Source organism: Geotrypetes seraphini, chromosome 9 (assembly GCF_902459505.1).
Source record: "Geotrypetes seraphini chromosome 9, aGeoSer1.1, whole genome shotgun sequence".
Taxonomy (NCBI): Eukaryota; Metazoa; Chordata; class Amphibia; order Gymnophiona; family Dermophiidae; genus Geotrypetes; species Geotrypetes seraphini.
The window spans coordinates 119,764,129-119,785,629 of record NC_047092.1 but is presented as its reverse complement, the minus strand read 5'-3'; the positions used below and the strand labels follow the sequence as shown (position 1 = coordinate 119,785,629).

Here is a 21,501-nt window from a genome sequence, read left to right as displayed (position 1 = left end):
CCATTGTCCATCATCTCTCTCCCTCTCCTCTATTTTCAGACCCATTAGTTCTTCCCCACCCCCAAAGTCTGGCATATGCACGTCTCTTTGAACACCCTGCTTCTCTCCCTCCGTGTACTTCTACACCAGGGCCCCCCTCCCCTTAAGGTCTGTCCCTCCTGAAGGCCTGCACCTCCCCCTGAAGGCCTGCACCCCACCCCTAAAGACCTGTGCCACCATCCCTGAAGGCTTGTTTCCCCCTTGAAGGCTTGTCCCCCCCCTTAAAGGCCTGCATCCCACCCCTGAAGGCTTGTCTGTCCCCCATGAAGGCCTGTCCCCCCCCTGAAGGCCTGTCCCCCCCTTGAAGGCTTGTCCCCCCCCTTAAAAGCCTGCATACCATCCCTGAAGGCCTGTCCCACCCCCCACCCCGAAGGACTGCTCACCCATCTCTGGAAGGCCTGCGTTTCCCCTGGCCTCCCACTGGTATCCGGCTTTCCCCCTGGCCTCCCCGCAACGTTTACCTTTGACGAGAGCCTGCAGACAAGATTGCGGTGCTAGCGATCTTTGCACTGCTGTTTCCTCTGCCGCGGTCCCACCCCTCATCTGATGTCAGAGGCAGGATCGCAGTGGAGGAAACAGCTCTGAAGCAGTGCAAAGATCGCTAGCACCTCGATCTTATCTGCAGGCTGCTCCTCAAAGGTAAACGGTGCAGGGAGGCCAAGGGGGGAAGCTGGACGCTAGGGGGGGAAGCCGACAGCAGCACTTCCCGACTGACCCTCCCCCCTCACCCTCTAAAGCAGGTGCAGCAGCGGCCGGCCAGCAAGAGCAGCGCTGCCGCTCCTGCTTTAGGGGGCAGGGGGGGAGGGTCAGCCGAATCGGGAAGCCAATTTTTTTTTGTTTTGAATCGATTCAAATCGATTCACCCATAATGAATCGGTGAACCGATTCGAATTGTGAATCGGGCAGCACTAGTATGTAAATGTGTATTTCATGTACATGTAAATGCTACTATTTATACACAGAAATTACAAATAGGACTTCTAAAATAAGGACTATAGAAGAAATGTTTAAAAAGATTCCTAGTTTATAAAGGCTACCCATAGACTCTGTTTCTAGACGGAAAATAGACCGTAAGTTAGTTTATTTTCTGAATGTACCCTATTTTGATGATCTAGCTAATATCCCATGTCTATTACTGTATGTATATATGTGCCAGAGAGTGAAGGATATGTTTGGATGGTCTGATTACACTTTCTCTGGGCGAATTGGGATCAGTTGGATAATTTATAAAGGAAACATGAACACACATGTGCTTTTATAAAATAAGCTTTGAGAACTTAATGTTTATATCATATCTTTTCAGTTTACAAATTCTCTCACACAAATTTTCATCTGCTCCAAAGGTGTATGTGTGTACAAATGCATAGCAAAATGTTGTCTTACATCCATTAAACAACACACCTAGGTCCACCTAAATGCAGATCATGCAATAGTATGTGTTGTCTGGTCAATACATATCTTACCTGTGCATATCCATGCACAATTTTATAACCAATTTTCACATGCAAAAGATGCTTTATAAAATTATCCCTATACTAAACAAAGACTGAAGATCTCTAAGGGAGAGTCGATGACATTGATGGGCAAACTGGATGGTCCATATGGTCTTTATTCACCTTCATATTTCTATCTTTCTATATTAAGAGTAGACACATGGGGACCGATATTCAGACTGTAGGAGGCAGCCTAGCTACCACCTGCAGTCAGCAGTGAACCCAGAAATTCAATGCCAGGGTCACATCTGGCCACTGACATTGAATTTCCGGTCTACGTTCAGCTGTGGTAGACACAGTTGGTCAAACTGATATTCATTGGCCAATATTCCTTGACCAAAGATAGACCTTCTATTTAGGTGGGTCTATCTGGCCACTAGACTTAGCTGGTCAGCCAATGAATATTGGTGCTGACCAGCTATGTCACTGACTGGATGCTCAGCAGGAGATAGCTATTTCCTGCTGGATATCAGCAGTTAGTTGACTTAGCGCTATTTAGCTGACCAGGAGCCATTTCCAGCCAGTTAAATAGCACTGAATATCAGATGACTGCTCTACTGTACAGTTTATTGATTCACAGTTCCTCACGAAGTTCATCTGTTTAATACAGATCAGGCTTTCAGGAGGTCTGATTAAAGCATGATTACTTCATTGGGTTTTTAATTAAAATGAGCTTTATGGTTTTAGGTGATAATTTTTTAAAGGTATTTCCATGTTGCATGCATAGAAAAGAGAATTTATAAAATTATGCAACTGTTTACATGTTCACTAAAAGATATGTGGTCTTACACAGCCAGACTTTAAATAGACATTCTCTGAATCATGTTCAGGTTGATGAAGAAAATTAATACTCATACATAAATTGGATGTTCAAATTTATATGCATTATTTTACATTGAAATTTCACTCACTTAAAAAATAGATATAAAATCCATGAGTACTTTATATTACATGGACAGTTGGGTGTATATTTCCTTTGAAAATATGTATGAAATTTTGAGGTATATGATAATGACCTTGTATCTTGGAATACAATTGAAAATTGCTCCTTAAAGGATCTGTTCACTGATGAGCAATTTTGCAATTTCAAACCAAAAGCATGCAGAGATGTGAAAAAGTTATCACACAGTTCACTAGCATATTATCAGGACATTCCTTTAGACAACAAAGTTTTGGAGCAAACTGAAAACATAAAAAATAAAAATAAAAAACTGACGTAACTGAAGGGAAATAGGCTTATTTGTATGCAAATGAATCTAATGAAATTACACATTCATTTGGTATTCATTAAGCCATGATATAGCCGAGTACACTAAAAAAATTGCAAATTTTCCATAACATTTTTTCTCCACCTTGAAGTAGATAAAAGTGCGTGGATAGTGTATTTTTAATGGGTAAAAATGATTGTGTATTCTTATCAAGAAGATGCAACAATGCAAGCATGTCTTTGTATGGTCATCAGATCAAGCAGAGCAAGAAAAACTTTGGCAAGCATGGCACACAAACAGCATTGAACCACAACAAACTGAAACACTGCCAAGGAGAAAATGTCCAGGCACTTGGGTATAGCATATGCGCATGAAAAAAATGTTTATAAAATTACTTCCCTAATGAGCATGCTTTTTCTCAAATCCCCGGTGCTGACTAGACAAAAACAAAGGAGCCAGTTAGCACAAGTAATTTCATTCCCCCAACCCCCCATCAAGAATGGAGGCCATGAGCAAGGTCTTTAAGATACTCTCCAGATATTGCACAACCCTTGCTGAGATAATCCTGAACTATTAAAGGAGTTCCAACCTACCTCTAAAATAACCTTGATTCCCTCTAAAACAGCCTTAGCCTCCCCAAAGTCAGTCCCATCACCCAAATATACCCCCTTCTTTTCACTAAGCTGCGGTAAAAGTTTCTACCACAGCCCAGGGCACTAAATGCTCTGATGCTCATAGGAATTCCATGAGCGTTGGAACATTTAGTACTCTGAGCCACAATAGAAACCTCTACTGTGGCTTAGTAAAAGGTTATGGATAGTGGTAGTATTTTTTTTTTTTTTTTCAAATTTAAATATCATTTCAGAACCATTTAAGACAAAAATGTATTACAGAACAATATTTGATAGTTCATCCTTAAACCCTGGATAATTCGTGCTATAGGAATCAAATCTCTTTGATTAGCTTTGCTTAAGAGTTTCATGTGCAGGATTAAAATGGCTTTATAAATAATAATAAAAATAAGACCACTAAGGGCTCCTTTTACTAAGCTGCGTTAGGGCATTAATGCGCGGAATAGCGTGTGCTGAATTGACGCGTATGCTAGACCTTACCGCCAGCATTGAGCTGATGTTAGTTCTAGCTGCGTAGCGCACGGTAATATCCTGCATGAGCTAAAAACACTAGCGCACCTTAGTAAAAGGAGCCCTAAGTTACATTTTATGTGTGTTTGATCTATATATTTGTGTTTATGATCTATATATTTCAAAATAAATTAATTCAGTTGAAAATTGAAGGTCATGATTTTGCCCCACAGTTGTGCAAAAGAACACCATAAGGTTCATTTTAACTAGCAATTCAAATATAGTTTTGTATCACCTTAACTGTAGACTTGTAAAATCACAAACACAGTTAATAACTGAGTTGGATCATAGTCTTATTACCTGAAGTTGAATATAAATAAAATGAAAGTATTCTGTTGTGGCCCTCCCTCCAGAGCGATGGAATTGTTATTCATAAGAACATAAGAATAGCCATTCTGAGTCAGACCATTGGTCCATCTAGCCCAGTATCCTGTTTTTACAGTGGTCAATCCAGGTCACAAATACCTGGCAAAACCCATATAGTAGCAATATTCCATGCTACCGACTCTCATTTCTGTCTCAATAGCAGACTATAGACTTTTTCTCCAGGAATTAGTCCAAACCTTTTTTAAACTCATCTACATTAACCGCTGTTACCACATCCTCTGGCAACAAGTGAAAAAATATTTTTTCCTTTTGGTTTTAAAAGTATTTCCCTGCAACTTCATCGAGTGTCTCCTAGTCTTTGTAATTTTTGAAGGAGTAAAAAAAATTGATTTACTTGTACCTGTTCTATATCACTCAGGATTTTGCAGACTTCATATCTCCCCTCAGCTGTCTCTTTTTCAAGCTGAAGAGCCCTAACCATTTTAGTCTTCCTTCATACGAAAGGAGTTCCATCCCCTTTATCATCTTGGTTGTTCTATATCTTTTTTGAGAAATGGCAACCAGAATTGAATGCAATATTCAAGGTGAGGTTGCACCATGTAGCAATATAGAGACATTATAATATTCTTAGTTTTATTTATTGTCCCTTTTCCAATAATTCCTAACATCTTCTGTGTTTTTTTGGGGCCGCCAACGCACATTAGGCAGAAAGTTTCAGCATATTGTTTAAGATGACACCTATATTTTAGAACTTTTTCTTGGGTGCTGAATTGGATTATTCTTCCCAGTGTACATTACTTTGCATTTGTCCATATTAAATTTCGTCTGCCATTTGTATGCCCAGACTTCCAATTTCCTAATGTCTGCCTGCAATTTTTCACAGTCCGCAAGTGTTTTAATACACTTCCCCCTCAGTATTCGCGGTTTCCGTATCTACTGATTCGATTATTCGTGGTTTTGTAACAAAAAATGCTTTTTTCATTTTTTGGGCAGTTAAGCCCTGTAAGCCCCCCCTTAAGCCTTACCTGGTGGTCTAGCGGGTTTATGGGGCAAGAGCAATCTTCCCACACTCCTGCCCCATGCAGATCGCTCACAGGAAATGGCTTGAGAGACTACGGGAACTCAAGGCAGCTATTTCCTGTGAGCGATCTGCACAGGGCAGGAGCGTGGGATGATCGCTCCTGCCTGAAAACCCACTACACCACCAAGTAAGGCTTAAGGGGAGGGGGCTTTCAGGGCTTAAAATAGCCGGGGGAAGCGGTGGTTAGGGGAAGAACCGGCCCAAATATTATTCACGGTTTTTAATATTCGTGGGCTGGCTCTGCCCCTAACTTAGAAAAAGAGAGCATTTAAGACTATCACTGGTCCTGCTCCAGAGAAAATTAAACAAGCAGAGAGAAAACCCACAATGGGGAAAAAACTCTCCAGCTAAAAAAACAGGCTTATATAGAAGGCTTAAATCATTAAGGAGCCCCTGCATTAAGGCATGAAATTATCAGGAGGTAAGTAATCAAAAAACAAAATTTCCAAAATAGCATCTAAACATCAAACTGGCAATGAATGCTGAAAGATTTAGTCTTAGCTTTACTGCAGATCTTATCGGCTGTCCATTCAGTGTAGTATGCCGCCTCTTAACCACAGACCAGCTGTAGGCTGCCAAAAACCAGGGTGTACTTTAGTTCTTCAACAAGAGAATCCTTGTTTCGCCATCTGGTTGCTGCATCAGGAAGAGCCAACCTCTTTGGTAATCACTGCACTAAGGGCTCCATTTACTAAGGTGCGTTAGTGTTTTTAGCTCACACAGCAGATTAGTGCACGCTAACCCCACGCTACACAGCTACAACTAATGCCAGCTTAATGCTGGCATTAGCATCTAGCATGTGCGGCAGTATAGCGCGCGCTATTCCATGCGTTAATGCCCTAACACAGCTTTGTAAAAGGAGCCCTAAGTGTGGGAGAAGTGAAACGTTGTAAAAAAAAGCCCAGATGATGTTGTTGAGGCATGAAAATTTCAAATAAACTTAAAGAGACAGAGATCTACAAAAACATACCGAAAAAGTCCTCAAGGTAAAAAATGGTTTCAAAGGAAAGAGAGCCACTGCAAACAGACCCTTAAGGATAGAGCCCAAAAAATCCAACTTTTTATTTTATTTTTTATTTCATTTTGAGTCATTTTTATTTATAGTTTTTAATTTTTAAAACATTCTGACCCACAAAAGGGAAATATCAAATAACAAATCCAAAAAGGAAAGTATCATTCCATTCTATCATCATGTTTAAATCATATGGTTCTGTAGTTTGTAACTCAAAAATTAATCTTTGTTCTTTTCTACGTAACCATTTTTTAATGTCAACCCCTCTTTTTGACATCCATAATTGTTGGAGGATAGTACATCGGAGGTAATCAAATTTGTGTCCTGACTCTAAATAGTGTCGAACCAGCAGGGCCTCCAACCTTTCTCTTCTTATGCAAGAATGATGTTCTATCATTCTTGTATTGAAGGAACGAGAGGTTTGGCCAATGTAGGCCTTTTCACTAGGGCATTTAATCAAGTAGATTACATTCTGTGAATTACAGGTAAAAGATCCTTGTATCCGACTACTTTTATCGCCGTGTGACCAGACAACGATCATACCTTCAATGGTGACATGGCAAATGGAACAATGGCCACAGTTCTTAAATCCCTGATAATCTTGGTTAACTCTCGGAGTCCAAACATCAGCATTGCATAGATGGTCTGTTAGATTACTATTTCTTGCATAAGTAATCATGCAATGATGTTGGGCAAGCAGAGGGTGACTAGAAAACATCCTCCAATGTTTACGAATGATGAAAGCAATTTCATGTGAGGATGAAGAAAATTAAAGGTTGCAGGTGAAATTAAGATGATCTTGTGATCTAGTGCAGGAAGTTAACAGAAGATCTCGATGATTATTCAATGCTCATTTATAAGCATGTGAAACCACTTTCTTAGGGTACCCACATTGTAAAAAAATTTGTTTCAATCCTTCAGAGGGGGGCTAAGGGATTTTATTAATGCCATTTGTATAGAATGATTGAAATTTAATTATTGTACTTCTACTTTTGTTTCTTCATGAACTCAAGTGGCATGTTTGAAGATTTCACTTTAATTGCACAGAGCAATTTTGGTTTATTTTTGTATGGGATTATACAAGGGTTAAAGGAGGGTTTTGAACTTGACACAATTTTGAACATTTTGTTGTATGTGGAGTTTTTTCTTGACCTATGATAGAAAGTGAGTCTGCCCTTTCCAGTTCACCTCAGAATAAACCAAGAAGGGGAAGGCCTGCCATTTTCAAGAGGCGGGCCTGCAGGCAGGAGGGAACTGGCATCTCTCCTGCTGGTCATCTAAATAAGGTAAGAGGGGGGCAGGTTGGTGTGTGTGTGTGGGTCCAGATGGCCAAGGGAGGAGAGAGTGGACATCCCTCCTGGTGATCTTCACAGTGGTGGTGGTGGGGGGTACGTGTGGCCAAGGCATGAGTTAAGATGGAGTGGGCATCCCTTCTTATAATCTTCACCGGATGGAAGGTGTCATAGCGAAGTGGATTCTGGGTGACTGAGGCAGGAGGGAGTGGGCATCCCTCCCGCCATTTTTTTAAGTTCAATAATAATAATAATAATAACTTTATTTTTCTATACCGCCATAGTCAGGCGACTTCTAGGCGGTTTACATTATAAGAAGGCTGGACATTCAGCGAATAGCAAAAATCTTAATACAATACAACATCATAGATCCACTTACAATACAATACTGTGAGTCTAAATACAATAACATATAATACAGTCTAAATACAATAGTATATAATACAGTGAGTCTAAATACAATAACATATAATGAGTCTAAGTATGATACCGTACCAGGAGTCTTAATGCAGTACGATAGTCTAAATGGGAAACTTACGTGTTAAATTGGAGATCTATGGGCAAGGAGTATCTGAGAGATTTAGGACATCCATAAGTTGGAGTTCTAAGGGTAGAGGGGATCTGAAAAAGAGGGGCTTCTTGAGAGAGAGAAAGGCGTTTGTTGGGGAGGGGAGTCCTAGTGGGGGAGGGGACTGTTTTAGTCAATGAATTTTGCGAATAGGGCGGTTTTGATCGATTTGCGGAATGCATTATAAGTCGTATTGGGTTCGTTTATGTGGTTTTTCAGCCAGATTTGCTGTCTGTTCGCTTGGAACTTAAAGGTTCTGTCCAAGAAGGATTTGTATCTGCAGCCTGTAGTCTTTGGGTAAGCAAAGATGTTTTTGTTTCTGGTCGTTCTAGTGGGGTTGTGTAGGCTGAAGTGAGTTTGTAGGTATGATGGTGCTAGTCCCCAGGCTTGCTTGAAACAGGTGCAAGCAAATTTGAAAAGAATTCTCGCTTCTATTGGAAGCCAATGCAGCTTTTTATAGTAGGGGCTGATGTGGTCGTTTTTTCTTAGTCCGAAAATTAGGCGGACGGCGGTGTTTTGTATTAATCTCAGTTTTTTTATTGTCTTTTGTGGGATGCCCAGGTAGATGATATTGCAGTAGTCAAGGAGGGATAGGGTCAGTGCCTGTACCAGCAACCTGAATGATGTAGGGTCGAAGTATTTTTTTATGGTTCTTAGTTTCCATAGCGTGTAAAAGCATTTTTTCACTAGTGAATTTGTGTGGTCAGTCATAGTTAGGTGAGTGTCAAGAGTGATACCCAGTATTTTTATGTTTTTGGAAATTGGGTATTCGTGGTTGTTTATTTTTAGCGATGTTCTTGTAATAGTGTCATTAGGACTAGCCAGGAAGACTTTTGTTTTTTCTGCGTTTAGTTTTAGTTTGTAATTAGTGGTCCATTTATCGATTTCGGTCATTGTGTTTGAGAGGTTATCTACAATTTCTTTTGTGATGTCGTTTAAGGGTATAAGGATGGATATGTCATCCGTGTAAATGTAGTGTATTAAATTTAGTTTTAGTAATAGGTGACCTAGGGAGGCGATATAGATATTAAAAAGAGTGGGTGATAGGGGGGAACCTTGAGGCACGCCTGATGGGTTTTTCCATGGTTTGGAGAAGTTTCCATTGCTGATTACCCGGTAGGATCTGTTTGTTAGGAATTCTTGGAACCATTTCTTTGCCTTTCCTGAAATTCCCATTGCTTCAAGGCACCGTAGCATGATTTCATGATCTACCAGGTCGAACGCGCTGCTGAGATCTAATTGTAGGATGGAGGAGGTGGAGGAGGGGGCAGTTGTTGGGGTAAGGGCCTGGCATAACTTTTAATTTTTTTTTAATGGGCACAAATGTTGTACATGTGTAACATACACACATCTGTGCCCATTATAAAACAAACAAACCTACTCTTCCTGCCTGAACAGCTCAACAACAGCAGATTGCTTTGGGGTTTCCTCTGCTGGCTCTGTGCATGTGCGGATGACACAAAATTATTCAGAGTAGTGAAGACGCAGGGGGATTGTGAAGATCTACAATGTGACATAATCAGGCTTGAGGAATGGGCATCGATATGGCAGATGAGGTTCAACGTGGATAAGTGTAAAGTGATGCATGTCGGTAACAAAAATCTCAAGCATGAGTACAGGATGTCCAGGGTGGTACTTGGAGAGACCTCCCAGGAAAGGGACTTGGGAGTTCTGATCGACAAGTCAATGAAGTAGTCTACGCAATGTGTGGCGGCGGCGGCGAAAAGGGCAAACAGAATGCTAGGAATGATAAAGAAGGGGATCACGAACAGATCGGTGAAGGTTGTCATGCCGCTGTACTGGGCCATGGTGCACCCTCACCTGGAGTACTGCATCCAGCACTGGTCGCCGTACATGAAGAAGGACACAGTACTACTCGAGAGGGTCCAGAGAAGAGTGACTAAGATGGTTAAGGGGTTGGAGGAGCTGCTATATAGCGAAAGATTAGAGAAACTGGGCCTCTTCTCCCTCGAACAGAGGAGATTGAGAGGTGACATGATCAAAAGATTCAAGGTACTGAAGGGGATAGACTTAGTAGATAAGAACAGGTTGTTCACCCTCTCCAAGGTAGGGAGAACGAGAGGGCACTCTTTAAAGTAGATAGGGGATAGATTCTGTACAAACGTAAGGAAGTTCTTCTTCACCCAGAGAGTGGTGGAAAACTGGAATGCTCTCCCGGAGGCTATCATAGGGGAAAACACCCTCCAGGGATTCAAGACAAAGTTAGACAATTTCCTACTAAACAAGGACATACGCTGGTAGGGCTAGTCTCAGTTAGGGCGCTGGTCTTTGATCAAAAGGGCCGCCACGTGAGCAGACTGCTGGGCATGATGGACCACTGGTCTGACCCAGCAGCGGCATTTCTTAGGTTCTTATGTCAGCTTCCCCTGCTGGCTCTGCATATGTGTCAGTCACTTTCTCCAATGACTGATTGGATGGGATTATGGCGGACCTCTGCAAAACTCATTTGCATGTGAAATTGTTTCAACATTGATCACCATTTTCAAATCAGAGAATTTACTGGCACCACAGCGACCCACAGGATTTTAATGGTAATTTTAGAGCATCTGGCTTTTAATACCATTTGCATGTGCTAAACTTTAGTAAAAGGGCCCCTTAGTTCTCCTCACATCCATATCTGGATCACAACTATGCTCCTATCGACTGACCACATTCAAAGTACAGTCAAAGCATATATTTTAGTTTTCAACTGAAAATAGACTTTAAAGTGTTCCTTTTTGCAACGAAGGGTCATAATTTAAAATTCATATAGTTGTCTTTCTGCTTATGACATTTGGCAATATTAATAGGCTATCTGATGTTATCAGCAGGGACAGTAGAATGTGAAATTTGCCTTTTTTTAGTTTCTAGGAGAAAATACAAGAGAAAATGATATTAACCAATGAAATATGAATATCGCATAGCAGTGCATCTATTTTTTAGAGGATGGATTTTATTCTTATTCATCAAATGTATTCAACAAGAGAACTTGTTGAACCTACAGTATGAAATGTTGTAGAAACCCAAGTGCCTGGCCACCTTTTCCAATAACGAACCATTAATCTGTGCTTTTTTCACAACACAGCTCATGATAGATGGCAAGGGGATGAGTGTGGACTCCTCTTCTGCTTCACTTAGCAATGAAGTGGCCAAATTAGTGGCAAATAAGGCATGCCCAGACAACACATCAAGCAGAGAGTCATTCAAGACATCAGGCAGCAAGTGTTTAAGCATCTGAAGGGACTTCTCATGATCTTCAGGAGACAAATTGGAGATCAAAGCAAACAAATATCACAATGCAAATGCTACATAGAAAATGCAAATGGCATCAATGGGAAGATCAAATGCTGTTGCCCTGTATAAAATGCAAAGTTAAGGAAGTACAAGCTACACAAAGAGGGAATAAGATAGACACAATCAATGAAGGCCACCTATATCTTCTATGAAGCAACCTAAGCTAAGGGATGTATAGTATAAAAAGCAGCCTAAGCTAAGGGATGTATAGTATAAAATCTTGTTCCAGGTCATATGACTGATATAGAGAAGATTTATTCAGGTAACTTTGGGAGCTACTTTTAATTTTGCTTATCCCATCCAGTGGTGTACCTAGCATATGTGGCACCCGGGTCCATTGTTTTTTTTACACCCCCCCCTCCCCATTTGTATGAAAAACATGATTTTTAGTAACAGTCCAAACGTCACACAATAGTATACCTAGGAAAAGGCAGCATATTACATACTGCAGTGAGCAGTACATCAATACACCCATTGTAAAACTAAACAAGCCAGACTAGTACAGATCAATCCTGCAGTCAATCCTAACAGAAAACTATGTCTTTTGAACACAAAAAACACAGAAGACACCTTCGCCTAGTATGGTAGTGTGGTTTTTAGCCATGGTGGTAGAATTCTGAGCATCACAGCTGCTACCATCACGGCTGGCACTAAAAAACGCTCCACAGTTTTGTAAAAGGGGGGAAAAGATAGAAATACATAGACAAAGGTTAAATTGAACCAGCAAGAAGCTGGACTCTGCATACAATGCAACACCACAGAAACAGTGACACGTCTCCTAAAGCAATAAATAAATAGAAAATTTTTGTTCTACCTTTGTCTTCTCTGGTTTCTGCTTTCCTCATCCTCTTGTTACTCTCTTCCTTCCATCCACTGTGTTCCTTCCATCCACTGTTTCTCTGCTCCTATATGGCATCTTCTCTCCTTCTATGCCCCTTCCAGAAACTGTATGCCTCCCCCTTCCATCTTTCCTTTCACCCCCATTGGTCTGGCATCTCTCTCCTCTCCTTCCCTCTCCCATAACTCTCCTCTGCAATCCCTTTCCCTTTTTTCCATCATTTTCCTTTTCAATTTATTTTCTGCATCCGTCTAGATTCCTTTTTTACTGTCTACCTACAGCTCACCACCTCTTTCCTTCACCTCCTCCAGTATTTCACTAATTCAATCCTTTTCCCCCATCATGTGCCCTCCTTTTATTTATACCCTCCTTCCATCATGTGCCCTCTTTCTCTACCCCTTCCATCTAGTACCTTCTCCTCTCTCTGTCCACTTCCATCCAGCATCTGCTCCCCTCTTCTCTCCTCCCATTTCCTTCCTGCATTTGCTCCCTTATCTCTCCCATCCGCACTTCCATCTAGCATAGGCTCCCCCTCTACCCTCCCCACTACCATCTAATGCCTGCCCTTTCTCTCTCCATCCACCCCTCTTCAATTAGCATCTACCCCCTTTCTTTCCCTCCAATCCAATTCCATCCAATATCCTTTCCCCTTATGCCTCTCTTCCCTTTCCCTGCACACCAATTCCATCAGTACCACCCTTCCCCCTTTCTCTCCCTCCACCACTCTTGAAGGCCTGCTCTCTTCATGCAGCAAGGTCCTGCGATGAGTACGTCTGCCGGCTCTGCTCCGGAAGAAGTAAGTTACGTTGGAGGGGGTGGACCCGGCAGATGCAGTCATTGCAATTCCCTGCGTCTGCCGGGTCCACCCCCTCCGAAGTAACTTACTTCTTCCGGAGCAGAGCCGGTAGACGTACTCATCGCGGGACCTTCCTGCATCTCAGCGCAGCTGCCGACTCTGCTCCAAAGCATGTGTTTAGTTTATTTTTATGATATGTTTGATTGTATTCATTGAGGACAATGTCAGAATCTAATACATTAATTCCTTTCTTATTAATATAAAGCTTATACTTTATAGAGAAATGGTTATGATCTACCTGGTTTAGAGAGTGGCATCACCCGAGGGAAGTGACGTCGGGATGGCCTTAGTGGACTGTGTAAAAAAAAGCAATACTATGAATAAAAAGCTAACATTTCATATAATGCAATTTAATAGAAAAGTCCTACTTTGAATTTGATAGAATATTTATTTCTTACTGAAAAGTTTCAATGCAGTGAGATTTTGTCTAATCAGAAATATAACAAAGTTACTTATTGATGACAGATGTTCTTTGAAGACAGCAGGATCGCATAGGGTAAATCATCTGACAGTACTGATCCAAAACATTTCAGATAAACCTCTGGAAAAAGCTTATAAAAACTATACCTAGCATATATGGATATTCTTGCACATCCTTATCAATCCCCTCCTTTCTAGCTCAGTATCATATACAGTACTAACAAAAACCATAACCATATGTGTAGAAGGCCACAAATTTCCTCTATGTGGAAGATGAGGAAAATTCTGAAGCCACTACTTCCAGCTATCAGATCAGAGTGATATAATGGGGAAGGGTTTGTGTGCTTATATAAGAAAGTTGATATTCCCAGTTTGATTTTTGGAGAGAACTTTAAAAAAGTGTTGCATTGAAGCCTAATGGGGGTTTGGATTTTCTACTACTTAGGGGCAGAAGTGGGAATTTCTTCTTTCCAGGGCCATCTGGGCCTGGAATACAGAAGGAGGTTTCATAGCGAGCTAGGCTTAGCTATAGTGAAGGGAAACTAAGAGGAACATAGACCAGAGATGGTCTGTAAGTATGCCCATCCAGGGAAGCTGAATAGTTTTGGAGCCAGTAAGAAATTTGGTAAGATATCAAGGACATCTCAAGGAGGATTAGTGATGTCACACCTGGAAGAACTGAAATCCTGTGATAATTAGAATTCCTTTTCTTTGTGCCAATGGCTTATGCAGCTCTTGTCTGTCGTAGGTGCTCAGGCAATCAGAGCAGGCTGTCCAGAGTTTGTACCTGCATCTTGCTCCAATTTTGCTTGAGGAAGCTTTCAGAAGCCTATACAAGTGTTTGAAGGATGTTCCTGGTGACAGTAGGAACACCCCAAAGTAATTTAAGCTCTTGCTTTGCCAGCCAAAATTACCTTTGGTACTCTCAAGCCTCTGACCTTCTATTTTATTTTCCTGCCAAGCCTGCCACAGATTTTACTTTTTCTTTTTTTTTGTTGAGAATCAGCTTGCCTAAACCTCCACGGGAGGTCAAACGAAGGCATTTATTTTTGGAACAAGGATTCAAGAGTTCCTGGGCCAGAACCAGAACTAACCAAGTTGCTGCCTGACACTGTGTAGTGGTATGGAGAACCAATGCACCACAAAGAAAACCAAGAAAAGGAAACAGAGAAACAGGATGGCAGATAAAGGCCAAATGGCCCTTCTAGTCTACCCTTCTGCAGCAGCCACTATCTCCTCCTCTCCCTAAGAGATCCCAAGTGCCTGACTTGAATTCAGACACAGTCTTTATCACCACCACCTCTGCCAGGGTACTATTCTACACATCTACCACCCTTTTTGTAAAAAAGTATTTCCTTAGATTACTCCTGAGCCTATCACCTCTTAACTTCATCCCATGCCCTCTCACTCTGGAGTTTCCTTTCAATTGAAAGACACTCGCCTCATGCATATTTATACCACATAGGTATTTAAACATTTCTATCATATCTCCCCTCTCTTGCCTTTCTCCAAAGTATACATATTGAGATATTTAAGACCTTTAAAAATGCCTTATAATGTAGACCATCAAACATTTTAATAGCCTTCCTCTGGATTGAATCCATCCTGTTTATATCTTTTTTTAAGGCGTAGTATCCAGAATTGTACACATTAGTCCAAATGAGATCTCACCAGAGTATTATACAGGGGCATTAATACTTCCTTTTTCCTACTGGCCATTCTTCTTCCTATATACCCAAGCATCCTTTTAGCTTTTGCCGTCACGTTTTCAACCTGTTTGTCCACCTTAAGATTATCACATATTATCACATCCAAGTCCTGCCTCTCTTTCATGCACAAAAGTCCTTCACCCCCTAAACTGTACCGTTCCCTCAGATTTTTGCAGCCCAAATGCATGACCTTGCATTTCTTAGCATTAAATCTTAGCTGTCAAATCTCAGACCATTCCTCAAGCTTCACTAAGTTCTTCCTCATGTTATCCACATCATCAGGGGTATCTACTCTATTGCAGATTTTAGTATTCATCTGTAAAAAGGCAGATCTTACCAGACAGCTCTTCAGCAATATCGCTTATCAAAATGATAAAATGAACAGGCCCAAGACCTGAACCTTGAGATACACTACTGGTAACATCCTTTTCCCCAAAGGAAAAGAAGATTTATTTAAGCAGTTCATTTGCATCTAGGCTACAGCTATTTTTCAAAGATGCCTACAACTTCTGATTACTTCCATTTCAATTAGAGTCCAAGCAGTTTTATTCCATGCAGTTGGTTATATTAAATTAAAATACTTCTTTTGAAGCAAACACTACCCCACCCTCTTGTTTCAATCCCCTCCCTCTTTTGGGTTTTTTTTTTAATCCCGATGTATTTATTAACGTACCAGTTCCTACCTCTCCCTTATTGGTTCCAGTAAGTCAGTTTGTATTGTTCTCCCTTCTAAATTTCTTTTTATTTTTTTTTAATAACATTGATAATTGTTAACCGTTTAGGTATATATTTGATAAACGGTATATTAAAGATTAAATAAACTTGGTTACATCTCAGGCAGTGGGAGATTTATTTTCACTGTTCCAACTATGTTAAAGGCAGGCGGCTTATCAGTTACATCTGACTACTTGGAAGTAATCATCATTGCCAGCTGTGTTATCCATGAAGGTACAATCTCTACTGAATTGTAACACCTGTAACTAACATCTTTAAAAATATTTCTGTGCTGGAGAAAAGGAGAACTGGTGTAAATATTTGGCCACATGTAGTTTTTGAAGTTGCTTCATCAATTAAAAGTAATAGTAAAATTGTGCTTGGTTCAAGATAAAGGGCCCCTTTTACAAAGCTGTAGTATCGATTCTCCTATAGTAGATGCACCAAAGCCCAAAGGAACTTTGGTGCATTTATCGTTGGGGACTCACTACTACAGCTTTGTAAAAGGAGCTCAAAACCAGGAGCCTAAAACTTCATGCAGGAGTTACTAGTCCGATGCCAAGCTTGTCTGGCCTCTCGCAAATCCTGATTCCAGCCTTAGTGCTTAACAAATAAATTATTTGTGTCCTTTCATCCCACCATTCTGGGCAGTGACTAGACAGTCACCTCATCTACTTCATAACAAGGTTTGGGGTTTGTTTTTTTACATAACCTTTACCCAATGAAAATGTGCATTTTGGCGAGTTGTAACCATTTAAAAGTGCCTCAGCAATTTTTTTATTTTGGGGATAACCCTAAAATATGTGAAGCCATATGGTTGGTTTTACTGGCCAATACAGAAGACTAAAACCCTAAGGGGCTTATAATCGAAAGAGAAAAACGTCCAAAAACCAGCCTAAGTTGGCACTTGGACGAACATTTCTCAAAAACATCCAAGCGCCAATAATAAAACCGGGTTTTGGACATATTTCTAAAAGACTTAGGCCTTCTTAGTGCCGCTCAACGTCCAAAGCTAAATGGGGTGTTTTGAGAGGCGTGTCGAGGGCGGGAGTTGGGCAGGACATGGGCCGGCTTAGACTTAGTCGTACAGCATGTATAACCGAAAGTTTAACAACAGAGCCTAGACGGAACTTGGACATTGTGACTTAGACCTTGTAAAATATGGTCTAAGTCACAAAAACCCACCTAAACTCAACAAATAAGCACTGAAAACACATAACACAGACCCCCACACACACTACCCCAGTGATCACTAACCCCCACACCCCATAAAAATGTTATTCACAACTTTAAAATTCAGCCTCCAGACCATCATCACCTGGCCGCCTGGCATAGGAAAGCCCAGAGGCAGCTTAAGTTGTCTTGGGGGTGGATTAGGGACCCATAGAGAATAGGACCCATGCCCATAAGCCCCTGTAATCACTGCATTGATACTGAAACATGTGCACTGCCCTATACATCATCAAAACCCTTTTTTACTGGCATATAAGTGGCTCCTGCAGCCATAAGGGCTATTGGGGTGGTAGATAAGTGGGTCTAGGGGATTCTGGAGGTAGTTTGGGGGGCTCACCGTCACCTATAAGGGAGCTGTAGTGAAGAGAAGCCATGGCACCCTTTTTGTGAAGTTCACAGCAGTGCCCCGTAAGGTACCCCACTATTTAGGTGCCATGTCTGGGTGTGCAGTCCATCACTTTGCAGACCCCTCCCACTGCACTAAGTCGGGCCTTACCAATCAGGAGCTGCTTTGACACGCAGCTCCTGATTGGTAAGACCCGACTTACTGCAGAAAGAGGCAGCCAGAGCATACAGCGCACTCGCCGGTGCTCTGGCTGTTCTCTCCTGCCTCTCCAGCTGTCCTCTCTCCTTGTTGGCGGTTCGCCTCTCAGCTGTTCGGGCTTACCCTATTGGCTTTGCACATGTGTGTGAGTCACTCTCACAGTGATCCATTGATTGGAGATTCAGGGATTACGGCGAACATCTGCATGAATCATTTCCATGCAAATGTTTTAGTGCATTAATAGCTCTTTCTGAATTGGCCAAAAAATCAGATCGGGGCAGATCCACACGGTGTTACCGATCCTCTTGGGGCTCCTTTTACTAAGGTGTGCTAGCGGTTTTGGTGTGCGCTACAATGCTGTGCACACTAGACGCTAACATCTCCATAAAGCTTGTGCTAGTATTTTTCATTTAGCGCGTGGTTTGCGCGTGCTAATCTTCAGCGCAGGCTAAAAACGCTAGCACACCTTAGTAAAAGTAGACCTAAATCCTCTAATGCCTCAGATACTTGCTTAGATAGTAAACCCTCCAAAGACAGGAAAATATCTAAAGCTACTACTGAAAAAGGTGTGAGCAAAATTAATAAATAATTAAAATCATTGATAGTACTGTGTCAGAATAAGTCTATGTCCTTCTTTCCACTCATTTTAAATGACAGTGTTAATATGAGAATTTAGTTACCTGAGAACATCCTTGCAGAGAGGAGGAAATGGGTGCTGCTGATAATGCCCAAAAACCTCAAACACAATTGGCTGACTTTTAATGTATTCAACAAAAGACTTTGTTACCTCCACAGCAATCTGCAAATAAGAAAATTCCACATCATCACCAGGGAAAAAAATAAACTACTGTACTATCATCTCTAGAAACTATGAAAATCCCAGTCTAATTTTATCACTAAATAAATATTGGTGTTTTACAGGCAACAAAAGACACAAAAATTGTTTGGATAGTCTAATATATAGAAAATCTAGGGGACTCTTTAATAAGATCCATTAAGGAGCTAGCAGTGGACACACATTAACAGCTACCTCATGTTAAAACTAGTCAGTGTGTAAAACCTCAAGCTTGCTGCTTAATGCAGGCAACAGTGGACTGTGTACATGACAGAGGTGGGAAAGAGTCGTGGCAAGCTGTGATAGCTAGTACACAAGTCAATGCTGTGATAGCTGTTATGACTGCTGATATCGATAACTGTCAAAAAATATGAAGCCATGGTGGCAGCTATTCGCACCCTTCTAAAATCTGCCTAGAACAAGTACTCCTTCTTCTGATCTCCCCCCTGTCAGGCATTCTCCCTTCTGATCCTCTCCTGTCAAATATTCTACTACTACTACTACTACAATTCTGCAAATTTTATAAGAAATGTGCTAACTCTTACTGCAGATTAGATTGCTGCCCCCCAAACATTATGAAAGTTGCCCTAGTTACCTTCAAAGCCAAGCTATATGATCGTGTCTCTTCTTTGTTACTGGCTGGCATATTTCCTGAGGATCTAGGCCGGATTTTGATTACTCTGATTGTAAAAAAAACCCCCAAGGAATCCATTAAGTTGACATCAAACTACAGACCTATTGCGAGTATCCCCTTATTTGTCAAACTGATGGAAGGAATGGTTAACTTATATCTAGTAATGTATTTGGATAAATTCAGTATACTACAAGATAATCAATCAGGCTTCCGGCCTGGTTTTAGTACTGAAACAGTTATTGTATCATTACTAGACTTTCTTCTTAGTCTGTTCAGTCAAGACACAAGTGCTCTAGTTTTGCAATCAGATTTAAGTAGTGCCTTTGATCTAGTTGATCATATTATTCCGATTGACTGCTTGGAGTCAATTGGAATTTCCGGTAATGTGTTGAAATAGTTTCAGGGTTTTTTGGGTAAACGATCGTATCAAGTTTGCATTGATAATAAGCAATCCCGCAGTTGGGTAAACTCTTGCGGAGTTCTGTAGGGTTCTCCTTTATCCCCTACTTTGTTTAACATTTATATTGCCTCTTTAGGGAACTTATTGCAAAGTTTAAAGGTAAAATTTTATATCTATGCGGACGATATCACTATAGCTATAGGACAGATGAGCCAGCCAGTGGAGAACCAGGTTCAAATTCATTGTTGGGTAAGGCAGCCGCAAAGGAATAACTATAGTGATATCGTCCGTATAGATATAAAATTTTACTTTTAAACTTTGCAATAAGTTCCCTAAAGAGGCAATGTAAATGTTAAATTATTATTAATTATTTCTATAGTGCTACCAGACGTATGCAGCGCTGTACAGAGTCACAAAGAAGAAAACAGTCCCTACTCAAAAGAGCTTATAATCTAAACAGCCAAGACAGACATACAGGATGTCATGGATACGGTTAAGGGGAATGGTTAATCGGTTGGCAGGCAGTGGAGGGAGGGTTTGTGTAGGGAACCCCCGCAGTTAAGTTAGTACTGTTTGTGCTGCCGTTGGGTGGGGAACCTCCCATTATAGAGGGAAGAGGCGTTTTTCCCTTTTTATAGGGAAAAACGCCAATTTCTTTTGTAATGTGTGTGTGTGTGAGGGTCCGCCCCACACTCCCCCCATGGCAGCAGCCCCATGCAGATCTGCTTCCTGAATGATTGCTGTGAGTTCTTGCAGCAACCTTGTGAGTTCCTGTCATCTTGCGGTTGCTGTGAGAGCTCGCATCAGCCATTTAGGGAGTGGATCTGCATGGGGCAGGAGCATGAAAGATTGCTCCTGCCTTGGTTCACTGCTGGACCACCAAGGAACTGAAAGGTACACATGGGAGGCAGGAGGGAGGTAAACATTGTCACAGTCGGCCAGGACAGGAGGCGGGATGGATCTCTCCTGCCCTGGCCCACCACTGGATCACAATGGAACTGAAAGGTACACGGGGAAGGGGGGAGGGAGGTAAACATTGTTGCAATTGGCTGTCCAAGCCCACCGCTGGACCACCAGGTCTTATGTCAGGCCTGTGGAGGTCTGCAAGGCATCGGGAGGGAGAGGGGACATGGGGCAGAATACAGGGCAGGGAGGGGGAGGGAGGGGGGATAGGGAGCAGAGCCTAGCATAGCAGGGAGGGAGGGGAAGACTGCAAAGCCTGGCAGGGGAGGGAGGGAGGCTGGTGCAGTACCTTGTAGGATAGGGAAGGGCACTTGAATATTAACCCTCCAATTTATGTCTGAGTCAACCTTTTTTCTTCCTTTATAGGGAGAAAAGGGTTATCTCAGTTTATATTTGGGTCAGCTTATATTCGAGTATATACAGTAGTTTCTTGATAACTTGACATGACCCAGAATGTGGCTTAGAAATTAGAATTTGGCCCAGCAAAACCTTCTGTCATAGATACATATATGCCGAGTGACCAGACATAGACAGTCTATGAAATAGGCAAGGGAACCCAGACTACAAACAGCCAGAACCATTAGGGGGGGTTGGGAAGTGGCTAATATGAAAGCCAATGTCTGCCAGATATGGAGTTGTCTTGCATACACCAAAATAGAACTGCATATCACCTTCAGAGAGAGAGAGAGCTGAGTACTACAGATGAGGATGGAGCAGCACTCCACATATAAAGATACAGAGATAGAGTGGTACTTTATATATAGAGAGAGTGGCTCAGTGGTTAGAACTGCTACCTCAGCACACTGAGGTTGCAGGTTCGATACCTGTGTCATACCTTGTAACCCTGGGCAACCCTTGGTTGCTCCAGGTACTATAGGTAGATTGTAAGCCCAATGGGA

At 41.6% G+C, this 21,501-nt stretch overlaps 1 protein-coding gene across 3 annotated transcripts in view; it reads right to left on the bottom strand.

The window, feature by feature from the left end:
• Positions 1–21,501, bottom strand: part of KIF1A (kinesin family member 1A) — a 627,076-nt gene that overhangs the window by 173,426 nt on the left and 432,149 nt on the right. For all 3 annotated transcript variants that reach the window (XM_033958697.1, XM_033958695.1, XM_033958696.1), the window contains 2 exons: positions 18,451–18,569; positions 13,389–13,444 (listed from right to left, as the gene is read on the bottom strand). In XM_033958697.1, coding sequence (XP_033814588.1) covers positions 13,389–13,444; positions 18,451–18,569 — 175 coding nt within the window. The remainder of the gene's footprint in view (positions 1–13,388; positions 13,445–18,450; positions 18,570–21,501) is intronic.